Source organism: Rhinopithecus roxellana, chromosome 17 (genome assembly GCF_007565055.1).
Source record: "Rhinopithecus roxellana isolate Shanxi Qingling chromosome 17, ASM756505v1, whole genome shotgun sequence".
Classification (NCBI taxonomy): Eukaryota; Metazoa; Chordata; class Mammalia; order Primates; family Cercopithecidae; genus Rhinopithecus; species Rhinopithecus roxellana.
Window position 1 is genome coordinate 22,916,961 of NC_044565.1, and position 12,444 is coordinate 22,929,404.

Here is a 12,444-nt window from a genome sequence, read left to right on the forward strand (position 1 = left end):
GTAATAAATAAATAAACATTTATTGTTTAAAGCTTAGATATAAGTCCTCGTATAGCTAAGGAAGTATGATAAAAGCACAGCTTCTCAATCCTTCCTTGAACATTGCTCCAATTTTCCCATTGAGATCATTCTGGAAGCTTAAACCAAATCTTCCCTTGACATCATATGCCTATTAACTTAGACATGATTTAGCATCTCATCATGGCATCTTCGCTGAGAAAGCTAGAAAGAAAATATTCTTCCTGGCACCCAGCCTAGAAATAGCCATATTCCTCTAAACTCATAACTTAAAGCCTTCACTTCCCCCAAACAGCCCCTGCTGGACTAGTTAGTGAAACCAGGCCAGGAAGGCTGATATACCAGGGGAGATATGGCAGTGCGGCATCTTTTTGTCTTGCCCAGCACCTGCTCCTTGGGGTTCTTGCAATTCCTCACGAAAAAGCACACACCAATACCCGCACTAGAGAAAAAGAGATCATCAGTGGAACGTGGTGGTAATCTGGCCTGTGTTTTGAAGCCTCTCACACCACTCCTCCCTAAACTGCCTGGCCACTGCTCTGGGCACACAAGGTATAACTCCCGTGGTCCTTAAACAACTCTGGCTGGGACTGTAGACAGGTCAGCACTTGGGGACTCACAGGGAAGAGAGTGCAGGGAAGGAGCGTGGCTACCCAAAACATCTGTTAAGCCTTTAAGGAGCTGGCGAGGACTCTGCAAAGAACATCTGGCTCTGTCCCCTAACAATGGCTCTTTCCCCCTAACAATGGGGGAAAGGAATTGCTTCAGATTGCTGCAGCTCAACTAGCTTTCACATTGCTCCCACTCCCCTTTAACACACACACACACATACACACACACTCTCTCTCTCTCCACATATATACAGATGATGTATAATGTTGCTGGTAGGTAATGGCTACCATTTATTGAACACCTGAAAATGTGAATTATATATATTGCCTCATTTAATCTTCATGACCAGCCCATTAGGCAGTGGTTCTCAAAGTTGACCTTGCATCAGAATCTCTCCAGGAACTTATTAAGCCCCACACCCACAGCCTATGTAGTGAGGCCTGAGAATCTCCATTTCCAACAAGCTTGCAGGTGATAAGGATGCCCCATTTTGAGAACACTGCCACAGGGAAACAGAGATTCAAGAGTGGTTTGGAATGTCTTGCCTATAGTTTCACAGCTAGTAAAGAACAGATCCAGAATTTGAACCTAGATCTGTCTGACTCTACAGAGAGTGCTGGTAACCATGCTACTGTATGTGTGAATGTATGCCTCATCTTCCCAAATTCATTGGCAGAACCTTAAAGGCAGATTCAATCACACTTTAGACCTCCCTTATTCATCTGAGAACTTCATTCGGTCTTTGGACTTGGTAGGTGCCGCATAAATACTTTGTATACTGGCTCCTACATTTCTACATACTTCTAAGAGCCACAAATTCAAACTCAACTTAAGCCAAAGAACACAAAAAGGGCAGCAGAGCCAGACCCAGTTTTACGTGACATTCTCTCTTGCTACTCTGTCTTTGCCCACAGTGCCACCACACTAACTCCTACTCACTCTTCAGTCACTTCCTTCAGAAAATGATCCTGGGCTCCCTAAAACTGGGGGCCACTGCACCCTAAGTTTATCTCTATGATGGCATTTATCAATCCACTATAACTGGCTATTTTCCATCTCTTAAAGCAGTTGGTAAAGGCCAGCGTCTGGTTTAACAGCATACCCCAGAACCTAGCACAGCACCTGGCACTTCACAGGCAACTCCATAAACTGTTGAATGAATAAATGCAGAGCTGCAAGTCCTAAATTCCATGTAAAAATATCACAATACGTGATGCGCAGTTCTCAAAGATGAATCCCAGAGAAGAGGAAGGCAGCCTAGGTAACAAAGACCAATTTTGCCTTTTCTCTTCCCTATCACTCTTCTCACACTTGGAGAACATGCACCGCTTAGGGCAGCATCATCCTTGACGAGACAACATCCTAGCTGAACAAAATGCTCGTGGGCTATAAGGTCAGCAGAGGCCATTCAGAGGGGAGGAAAGTGCTCTGTGGCCCTTCATTTTTCCTGATTTCTCTCTGACACACTCTCCTTTTCACCATTTCTCCACCCCACTGCAGTTAAGGGCTTTGGCACAGGGATGAAAGAGACAGATCAGACTCAAGGGTGCGGATCTGGCAGCGGGCACAGAAGCATCTCCCAACCTGCACCAAAGTCCACAGGAAAGATCCAAAGGGACAGTGACTCAGGCCCCAGATAAAGCCCAGCTAGAGCAGTACTGAGGATGGAAGAGCAATAATTTCACACGGACATTAACTGTCAGACATCTTTTTAAAAAATCGTGTTTTTAAAGTACAGGCTTCAACTCTATTCCCAGAAAACTGGGCCCTGCTGAATCCAGTGCTTACACAAGCTGAGAGCCAAACAGTTTCCTCCTCTTCCAAACCCACCCACCAGCCTGCAACACCCACCATGGTAAGCATTTCCCAGGCCCAGGTCAGGACCCTTGCTTCAACTTTAGCTTGCAAAACGCCCCTTTTTAAAGAGGCCTCTTAGCTTTCTCTCTTCCCTCGGTAATAAAACTGTTCCCTTCCACCACCATGTTGCAGTAATAGAGACCTCTCCCTTCCTCCAACCCCTCTCGGTCTATAACACAACCTACAGCAGGTTGGCCCCATCCAATTAGTCTGAATTGCTTCATGCCAAGGAAATTGCTGCTTTTATTAAAAATAAAAGCACACTAGGCAGGCGATGGGCTGTGAAAAGTATGAGTCTGGCATAATTATGAAGGTCGAGGTTAAGGTTACCAAAAGAGACATGCAAAGATTTCCCAGAAGCCTGGGGGAAAAAAGATGTATATCTACGTGAGTATAGATACACAGATGAAACACAGAGGAATTTACACAGCAGATCTAAATAACATCCTCTCTGACAGTGAAAAAACAAAATCAGAGCCACTCTCAAGTAATTTTTCTTTTGGTTTAAAAAAAAAAAAAAACCTAAAGCGAGAGGAAGAGGGGCCTACTAGACTGAGTTCAAAATAACCACATTTGTTTTATATAATTTTTGTTATCTTTGCTATATCCTGGGGACCCGATTACAGTTGGGTCAGGAAACAAACCTACTAGTGAAATCCACCAAGAGCCTTGGCCCTTGGAAAAACACGTTCACATTCTCTGAAAATCCTCCCTCCCTTCCAATGCCTGCTCATGGAAGTAGGAAAGTTGGTTAGGAGACGGAGAAACCCTTCTCTTCTTAAAAGTCCCCCCATCCCCACCCTTCAGCCTTCATATCAAGATTTTAAGTTTTAGGCGATGACAAGCCCATCACCCTGCCTTTGGCATAAAGCTTTACACTTTCACACATACATTTTCTTGCGTGATCCTCAAAATTTGGCTTCTCAATATTAAAAAAATAAAAATAAAAGGCCACTAAGGTAAACAATTTCGGCAACCTCCCCACAGCCCCATAAGCCCAGTCACTTTCAAATCTCAATTTTAAATCTCTCAAGGACAATGACTCACAGGGCAAGTGAAGGGGGAAGGGAGGGTCAACTGGTCAAAGCCCATTCATACATGCAACAACTAGAAACCACAGTACTGCCGCATCAGCACAAGATTTTAATTTACGGCGCACTGAGCCACACCGTACCTTCCGCCAACACCTCGTCCACTGTGACCTGCTGTCGCCCGATGCCAAAGACTCTTCCGATGTAGCCACTGCCCAGGCCTGAGGTGCTGCCCCCTCCTCCGCTAGAGCCGGAGCCCAGGCCAGAGCCGCCCTGCTCTCGCCGGGAGTCGAAAAACTTCTTCATCTTGCGAATAGGGAGCAGCAAAGCAAAATACCGATGGTTTCTAGATTTTTTTTTTTTTTTTAAAGAAAAGAGATCCAAGGATTTCTTCTCGGATTTCAGCTCGGAGAGGAGCCACCCGAATCCGGCCGTGGGGGTGGGGGCTGAGGGAGGATGCCTATAGGAATATGCGTGTCAATCGCGCGGCGGGTCCCCTCCTCCTCCAGAAAGCGATTCGTGTAAGTTTAAACCTGTGATGACAGAGGAAGAGAGAGAGGATGAATCAGTAACACACTTAAAAATTCAACCGCTGAGTCCTAGAGGGAGCAAAAGCCATCATCCTGGGGAAACGCTTCATATATTTTCCTGGCGAGAAAAACCCTGGGGCTGAAAACGCGACCCCGGCCCCAGAACCCGGGATCCCTGAGCCGGGAGCTCGGAGAAAGGAGGGATCCGAGCTGCTGGGGCAGCGCCGACCCTCCCGGGCACTGCCTCCCGCTCCTCCCGGGTCTCCCGACCGCCCCTCGAGGCGGCATCCTGGCAGCACCCACTTGAGACGGCTCGGCGGCCGGCGCCCAGCTACCAGCCCCGCGACATTGTCACGGCCGCCGGGCCAGCCTGCGACGCAGAGAGGAGGCGGCGCTGCAGCGAGAGCCGGGGCCGCGCTCGGCTCCAGCCCGCCCGCCAGCTGATCCCGGGAGCGCCGGGCGGAGACTGACCCGCCGCCCCTCCCCCGCGCGCGCTCCCGCCCGGCTCCATCCACCCAACCAGGAAGTGAACCGCCGCCGGAAGTGCCGCTCGGGGCGGCGCGGCGAGGGACCGGGGCCTCTCCTGCAACCGCCGCTCTGTCGCCACAGATGGGAAGGAGTCGACGGCGAGAAGAGGACCGGGGGAAGGGGGTCTCAGTGCAGACAGAGTTCTGGAAAAGACTGTTGATATCACTCGAGCCGCAGGGCAGGCTGGGAAAGGTAGCTCGGCGCAGTCCGGCGGGTGGACTACAAATCCCAGCGTGCTCCTGGAGGAGCGGGAGAGGCGGCAGCCGTGGCCTCCACGGCCTCGAAGGAGGTTTGTGGGGTGGCGCATATGTGGGGACTCGGCAATTTAAACACATCCCGTGAAGAAACTGCCATCGACTAGGTTCCCCGCCGCTGTATGTTCCACCTTTCTGGAGCCATCTTATTTGCGGCCTGGCCTCCTGGCACAAGGGATTCTGGATTTTGTGGTTTCCGAACGGATAGAGACTGACACCTGAAGGACGCAGCTTAACCGCTTAGCCCCTACTGGGTCCTGTGGGTTTCCCGACGTCACCTGGGCTGAAATGGAAGCGAGAAGTGATCGGGAACATTGTGCTGGCAGTTGGATCCGGCTGCACCGGAGCGCCAGCCTTAAAATAAGTAAAACCGATGCCCTTCGCCCCTAACCTCAAAAGCTGCTTTTGCGTCTAGAGGTTATTGAGAGCTGGCTCTGCTGTCAGCTCTGAGCTAGGCGCCGGGAGAACGCTCAGTAAGACAGTGTCTCGTCTGGAATTGTACAGGCGAGATTCAAACCGAGAAACGGCCAAAGGTTGTGTGCAGGGCAGATCCTAGGATACCAGAGGCCCCGCCCGTTGGCTTGACCTCGAACTCAGGGGCTTTTCAGCCCATGCTGCCCCTTAATTTTTCCTCCTTTGCTGACGCTGTGGGTGCGTCCCAAAGCCTGACCTTCACTAGCTCCCTTGCACACAAGAACACTAACCCTAACCTGACCAATTATTTATTTCTCACTTCAAGATTCTTCCACTGATACTTATGTTTCCCTGATACCGTCCAAGTGCTGAGGGTGGGGATGGACTCTGTGATTTGCATCTGTCAAATGTAGAAAATTTGGAAAGCCAGTTGGTACACTTTTCCGACCCTAGATTTCCTGATGGATGATGCTGAAGAGTGGCAAGTTCCTGCCAAAAACAAACAAAAAAACCTACCATGATTTACTAATATGATTTTTCTAACCCCTGAATATGGGTTATTGTTCATTTCCGCCCGCTCTCCCCACTCCCTAGTGCTTGTCTCAGAATTTTTTTCAGCGGTATTTGAGTAGAGAAGGGTGCCCCAGGGAAAAAAATGGTTCTTTCTTTCTCTATTCTGAATATTGAGCTGAGCTGTGACTGGGCTAACAGTGGCATTTGGTGTTGCTGCTGCTGCTTGTTTAAAGTAATGCCATTGTAATTAAACTCCGTGTAGCGATAGCATCTTTTCTTCCGGAGAGAGTCTGTGTTGTCACCTCAGTTCACAAATTCACGAAGCCACCTCCAGGGTGAAATGCAGCACCTATTCCCTCAAACTAAGCCCACGAAGGCATGTTCTCTGCATTTTCCTTAAAAGGCCAGATTTTTGTCTAAGGAAGTTTGAAACAGACCTTAAAATAGATGAGAAAGCTCTTTTGGAGTTAGACTCATTGACCCCCATTTTTCTCAGCACTTATTTGTCTTGACTTTTTTTTAAAGAAGCTTTGCTAGGTCCTAAAATCAATCTGATGCTCAGTTTTTACCTTTCTAGACTTTCCTGGTACCAGACTAGTCCAGGCTTATACAAATCTCAAGTCTTACTTCAGTGATACAAAAACTCCCAATACGCTTAAGGTAGCTAACATGTATTTATTGAACACCCACGTGAATGCTCTGATCAGAAGCTGAGGGAAGAGGTTTAAAAAACAAAAAACAGATGACTAGATTCCTTGCCCTCCATTCCCTCACAAACAAATAGCAATTATAATGACAAATCCACAGTTTTTCTTGCTTTACATATATTAAGTATAAGATGCTCAAAGCCACCCTATGAAGTAAAGTACCACTATTATACTCATTTTATAGGTGGGTAAGTAAAGCAAAGAGATTAGTGACTTACCCAAAGTCACACAGTAAATAGCAAAGCCAGGATTCAAATCCAAACATTTTAGCTTCAGAGCCCAGTTCTTACCTAGCTATACTAAACTGTCTACTTAGAGAGAGCAAACATTAACTGATTAAAAGACTAGTGAGTAGTTAGGAACCTATGCACAAGCAGCATAGGACCAGGAGACAGGAAACCTCTGCCACTTCATAGCTGGGACCTTAGACCACTTGTGTCACTGGGCTTATTATCTCAGATATAAAACCAGAGCTCTTACAACTCTTAGTAATTTTTTAGTTCCTGAGTACAAAATAATGAACAGATCAGCCACTATAATCTCAAAACTATCACACTTACTTTCTGTAGAATTTGTCCCACCCTGCTTTGCATTCCTATTCAACTTTCAATGTATATTGCTGCCTCAACCAAACACCTCAAAGCCAGAGAACTGTCTTCCACTTATCTCCTTGGGCATCCAGTATAATAGTTTACATAGAGTGTGTTCTTAGCAGTACTTAAATAAAGTAAATAATTTACTTTAAATGTGACACAAAACAGAGCTATCTGATTAAGGTGGAAAGATTGATTTGAAGTATCCTAGATGTGTTTTGAACTAGGTGTGGAAGATGCTATGGGTAAATATTCAAAGGGAGTGTGAAAAGAAAGTGACATTTACTATTGTTACAATAGAGATCTTATAACTGATGGAACAGACTCTTTGAGGCAATAAGATGCCAAATTATAAACAAGACCTAAGGCTATGTCAGGCAAGGGTTAAGTCACACATCCCTACACTTGAAGAGTAAACAATCTTCTAACTGCCACAAGGTTTTTCTTTTTCTCTGGTAGCTAAATAGACACTGGCCTGGAGATAAGCAATATTGAAACAATTGTAACTCACTGACCACCAGATGCTGACTAACTGTATCCCCCCCCCCACTCCTGTTCCACAAACCGTAAGTACCGCTTTCATTGGACAAGAGACAGATTTCAGTAACATCCTAGTAAGACACTACCAAACACAGACTGGTTCTGGCTGGTTTACAGAGGCCCTGCACTGAGTACCTTCATGTCCTCTGCTTCACCTAATTGTAATGCATTTAAATGTTAAATCTCCACCCCAAAGAGAACATAGGACATATGTAACATACATGTTTACTCACTATGCATGCACGTACTGCCCCCTGCTTTGTGAATAATCAAAGCTCCTGTAACTTCTTAAGTGTGTATTCTTAGCCAACTCATTTGGCATAAATTTGTGTTCCACTCTTTCCTCCCTCTAAATACCTGCTTTCAGTCTCTGCCAGAGTCTACACTTCCCAGCCCATCAGGATCACCAACCTGCAGGCTGCAACCCTTTATAAGAAATAAAGCTGTCCTCTCAAAATTTATAAACCTTGAGATTCTTCAGTTAACACTATGTATCTTCCATATGCCAGTTACAGAATTAAAAAATGTATGTATTATCTTGTTTTATTGTTTTATTTTTATTTTATTTATTTATTTTATTATTTATTTTTTTTTTGAGACAGAGTCTCACTCTGTAGCCCAAGCTGTAGTGCAGTGGCATGATCTCGGCTCACTGCAACCTCTGCCTCCCAGGCTCAAGCGATTCTCATGCCTCAGCCTCCTGAGTAGCCGGGACTACAGGTATGTGCCACTATGCCTGGCTAATTTTTTGTATCTTAGTAGAGACAGGGTTTTACCATGTTTCCCAGGGTGGTCTCGAAGCTCAGGCGATCCACCCACCTTGGCCTCCCAAAATGTTGGGATTACAGGCGTGAGCCACTACGCCTGGCCTATTTTTTTTTTTTTAATAATTATACAAAAAATAGAGATGGTGTCTTGCTTTGTTGCTCAGGCTGACCTCAAATTCCTGGACTCAGGTGATCCTCCCACCTCGGCCTCCCAAAGTGCTGAGATTACAGATGGGAGCCACCGTGCCTGGCCAATATTATTTTATTTAATCTTCATGGTTGCCTCCAAAGTAGACAGTATTATCTATTTTATCAAAGAAAATACTGTTATAATATTATTCCCAATTTTATAGATGAACAATGAAGATTTTGTTAGCAGATGAACATGTATGGTTTGTTAGGTTTGAAGGAAATGATTTGACCTGTGGTACTCCTACATCATGTCATCATAAACCCAGGGTGCTGTATCTTTGAGGAAATCAAAGGAAAGGAGACCACCATTAATTAAAATTCTTAACTAAGTCAAGCACTATGTTGGGTATTTAATCATACCATTTAACCCACACAATACATCTATGAGGTGTGCATTACTTTTATTGGTGTGGAAACAGAGGTTGAGCAGGGTTAGAGTCTGTCAACTGTTTCTACAAAACATCTTGAAAAGAGCAGAGCCAAGACTGACCTCAAAACCCACATCATTTCCATTACACCATATAGGCTTTCTGTGTTGCTGTCTTTTAGTGAAGTGGAACTTGTTAGAAATGCAAATTTTGGAGCCCCATCCAGACCTACTGAATAAGAGGGAGGGGCAGAGGCAGCAGTTTCTGTTCACAAACCTTTCAGGTAATTCTAACACACATTCAAGTTTGAGAACCACTGTTTAGCAGAAGCGAACTTGTAAGAACCATGTCCTTTTTTAAAAAATGACAGTTTTTGCCGAGGTGTGCTGGCTCACGCCTGTAATCCCAACACTTTGGGAGGCCGAGGCGGGTGGATCACCTGAGGTCAGGACTTCGAGACCAGCCTGGCTAACATGGTGAAACCCCGTCTCTACTAAAAATACAAAAATTAGCCGGGCATGGTGGCATGTACCTGTAATAGCAGCTCAGGAGGCTGAGGCATGAGAATCACTTTAACCCAGGAGGCGGAGGTTGCAGTCAGCCGAGATTGCACCACTGCATTCCATCCTGGGAGACGAGTAAGACTCGGTCTCAAAAAAAAAAAAAAAAAAAAGACATTTCTTGATCTTTTTATTTAAATTTTTAATTTTTTTTCTTTTTCCTTTTTATTTTCCTTTTTTTTTTTTGAGATGGAGTTTTGCTGTTGTTACCCAGGCTGGAGTGCAATGGCGTGATCTTGGCTCACCGCAACTTCCGCCTCCCGGGTTCAAGCAATTCTCCTGCCTCAGCCTTCCTGAGTAGCCGGGATTACAGGCATGCACCACCACACCCGGCTAATTTTGTATTTTTAGTAGAGACAGAGTTTCTCCATGTTGGTCAGGTTGGTCTCGAACTCCCAACCTCAGGTGATCTGCCCACCTCGGCCTCCCAAAGTGCTGGGATTACAGGTGTGAGCCACCACACCCAGCCTAATTTTCTTTTTTAAACTGAGCCTTGTCTTCTTATTTTCCACTTGATTTGGGTTTTGAATTTTAAGAAAGTAATTATGTGCTCATTGAAGAAAGTAGATAGAAGAAAATAAAAATCAGCTATAATTCTACCACTCAGTGATAACTGCTATTGACATTTTGATCAATTTCCTTTTAGCGTTTTTCCATATATAAGTACATTTTTACTATATTAGATCACATTATATATTTAATATTTTAATTTTTTCATTTCATAGTTTCCTGTTTCATTGTATATTCTCCAAAATATTCTTTTAGTGGCTGCTTAATAATCAGTGCTTTACTGTCAAATGTTTTATTTTTAAATGTTGCTTTTTATGTATGATTAGAACGAATATTCTCTTGTATGCTTCTTTGATTTTCTTTCTTCTTTTTTTTTTTTTTTTTTTTTTTTTAAGACAAGATCTTGCCGTACCACCCAGGCTGGAGTGCAGTGGCACGACCTCAGCTCATTGCAGCCTCAACCTCCTGGGCTCAAGCAGTCCTCTCACACCACCATGCCTGGCTTTTTAAATTACTTTATTTTTGTAGAGACAGGGTTTCACCATGTTGCCCAGGCTGGTCTTGAGCTCCTGAACTCAAAGCAATCCACCCGCATCAGCCTCCCAAAGTGCTGGGTTTAAAGGTGTGGGCCACTGCACCTGGCCTGATGTTGGGTTTTTTCTTTTTTTTTTTTGAGAAGGACTCTTCGCTCTGTCTTCCATGCTGGAGTGTAATGGTGCAATCTCGGCTCACTGCAGCCACCACCTCCTGGGTTCAAGTGATTCTCCCGCCTCAGCCTCCAGAATAGCTGGGATTACAGGCACCTGCCATCATGGCCAGCTAATTTTTGTATTTTTTGTAGACACAGGGTTTCACCGTGTTGGCCAGGCTGGTCTTGAACTCCTGACCTCAGGTAATCCACCCACCTCAGCCTCCCAAAGTGCTGGGATTACAGGCATGAGCCACCACACCTGGCCCCCTGATTTTCTTTCTAAGGCTATTTTGTTATAAATGAAATAACTGGGTCAAAAGGTATGAATGTTTTTACAGCTAGAGAACCAAAGTACCCTCCAGGAGATTGATACTGATTTGTTCTCCACTCATGATCCAGTAAACAAATATTTATTAAGCACCATGTGCTAGACTTTAGAAAGTTAATTAAAATAAACAAGATAGTTACACTCCTTGCCTTCAAGGAGCTTTTGGCGGTTTTTGTTTCCTTTTTTTTCCTTTGAGACAGGGTCTTGCTCTGTCACCCAGGCTGGAGTGCAGTGCCATGATCATAACCGGAGGCTTTCAAGGGATCCACCCACCTCAGCTTCCTGTATGACTGGTGCACAGCACCACGCCCAGCTAATTATTTCTTAATTTTTTGTAGAGACAGAGTGTTGCTATGTTGCCTAGTCTGATGTTGAACTCCTGGCCTCAAAGCAATCCTCCTCCCTCGGCCTCCCAAAGTGTTGGGATTACAGGCATAGCCACTGTGCCCGGCTAGAGCTTTTGATCTTAAAAGAAGACATTAAATCCTAACTATGTCCATACCCTTGCCAGCTGTTAGTTTGTGCAGTTTGAAAAGAAATCCATTTCATTTTGTTAAGTAGGAATGGTGTTTATTTTGTCATTGTTTAAATTAGTGAGGTTGAACAATTTTTCATGTTCATTTATTTATTCATCAGTTGTTTATTAAGAATCTATTATATGCCAAAACAGTGCTAGGCACTGGAAATATGATAAAGAAGATGGACATGTATTTTCCTTCACAGACTTTATAATCTAGTAATTATTGGATATATATATTTCTTCATTTCTAAATCGTATCCTTTTCCATTTTTCCATTGGAGCATTTATTTTTAAGAATTGATTTGAGAGTGCTCCTTTATTCAATCAGTATGTAATGAACTACCATGTACTAAACAATATGGTGCAAAACAGGATAAACAAGGTTTTTCTTCCTAGAGAGCTTATGTTGGGGTCAGGGCAAAGAGAACACAATAAATAAGCCAGCGAGTCAAGACAAATGTCAGATACTGATTAATGCTGTGCAAATAATTATACTAGAATGATGTGATAGTGTCTGAATGACAACTTGAGATTGGATGTTCAACTCTTTATGAATGGCGTTAATTGAAACGTATTATCACGTAAATGGAAAATCCTTTTTCTCCAGTTTGATATTAACCTTTTTTTTTTTTTTTTTTGGATGAAGGGTTGTTTTAAAAACTTTTTTCCTGGTTATGATAATACATCATCATTTTGCAACATTTGGAAACATATAAAAGCAGAAAAGAAATAAACCTCAGTTGCTTTCATTACTTATAAGTAAACCCTATCAACAGGTACTTGGATATCCTTTCTGCATTTTTCAGTGTGTGTGTGGTCTGTGTGTCTGTGTGTAATTTTATTTGATAGAGAATATAATCTACTACAACTTGCTTTTTTCACTTTGTGCAAAGAAGCTCTGTCAGTTGATG

The 12,444-nt window shown here is 44.1% G+C and overlaps 1 protein-coding gene across 14 annotated transcripts in view; it reads right to left on the reverse strand.

Moving 5' to 3' along the window:
• Positions 1 to 5,532, reverse strand: part of AAK1 (AP2 associated kinase 1) — a 182,025-nt gene extending 176,493 nt beyond the window's left edge. For 12 of the 14 annotated variants that reach the window (XM_030920852.1, XM_030920861.1, XM_030920859.1 and 9 more), the window contains exons 1-2: positions 4,352 to 5,532; positions 3,662 to 4,051 (exon numbers count right to left, since the gene is read on the reverse strand). In XM_030920852.1, coding sequence (XP_030776712.1) covers positions 3,662 to 3,824 — 163 coding nt within the window. In that variant the 5' untranslated portion in view covers positions 3,825 to 4,051; positions 4,352 to 5,532. Of the gene's footprint in view, positions 1 to 3,661; positions 4,322 to 4,351 lie in introns of those variants that run through there. The other 2 variants (XM_030920851.1, XM_030920850.1) reach the window with 2 other exon arrangements.
• Between the last annotated feature and the right edge of the window lie 6,912 nt (positions 5,533 to 12,444).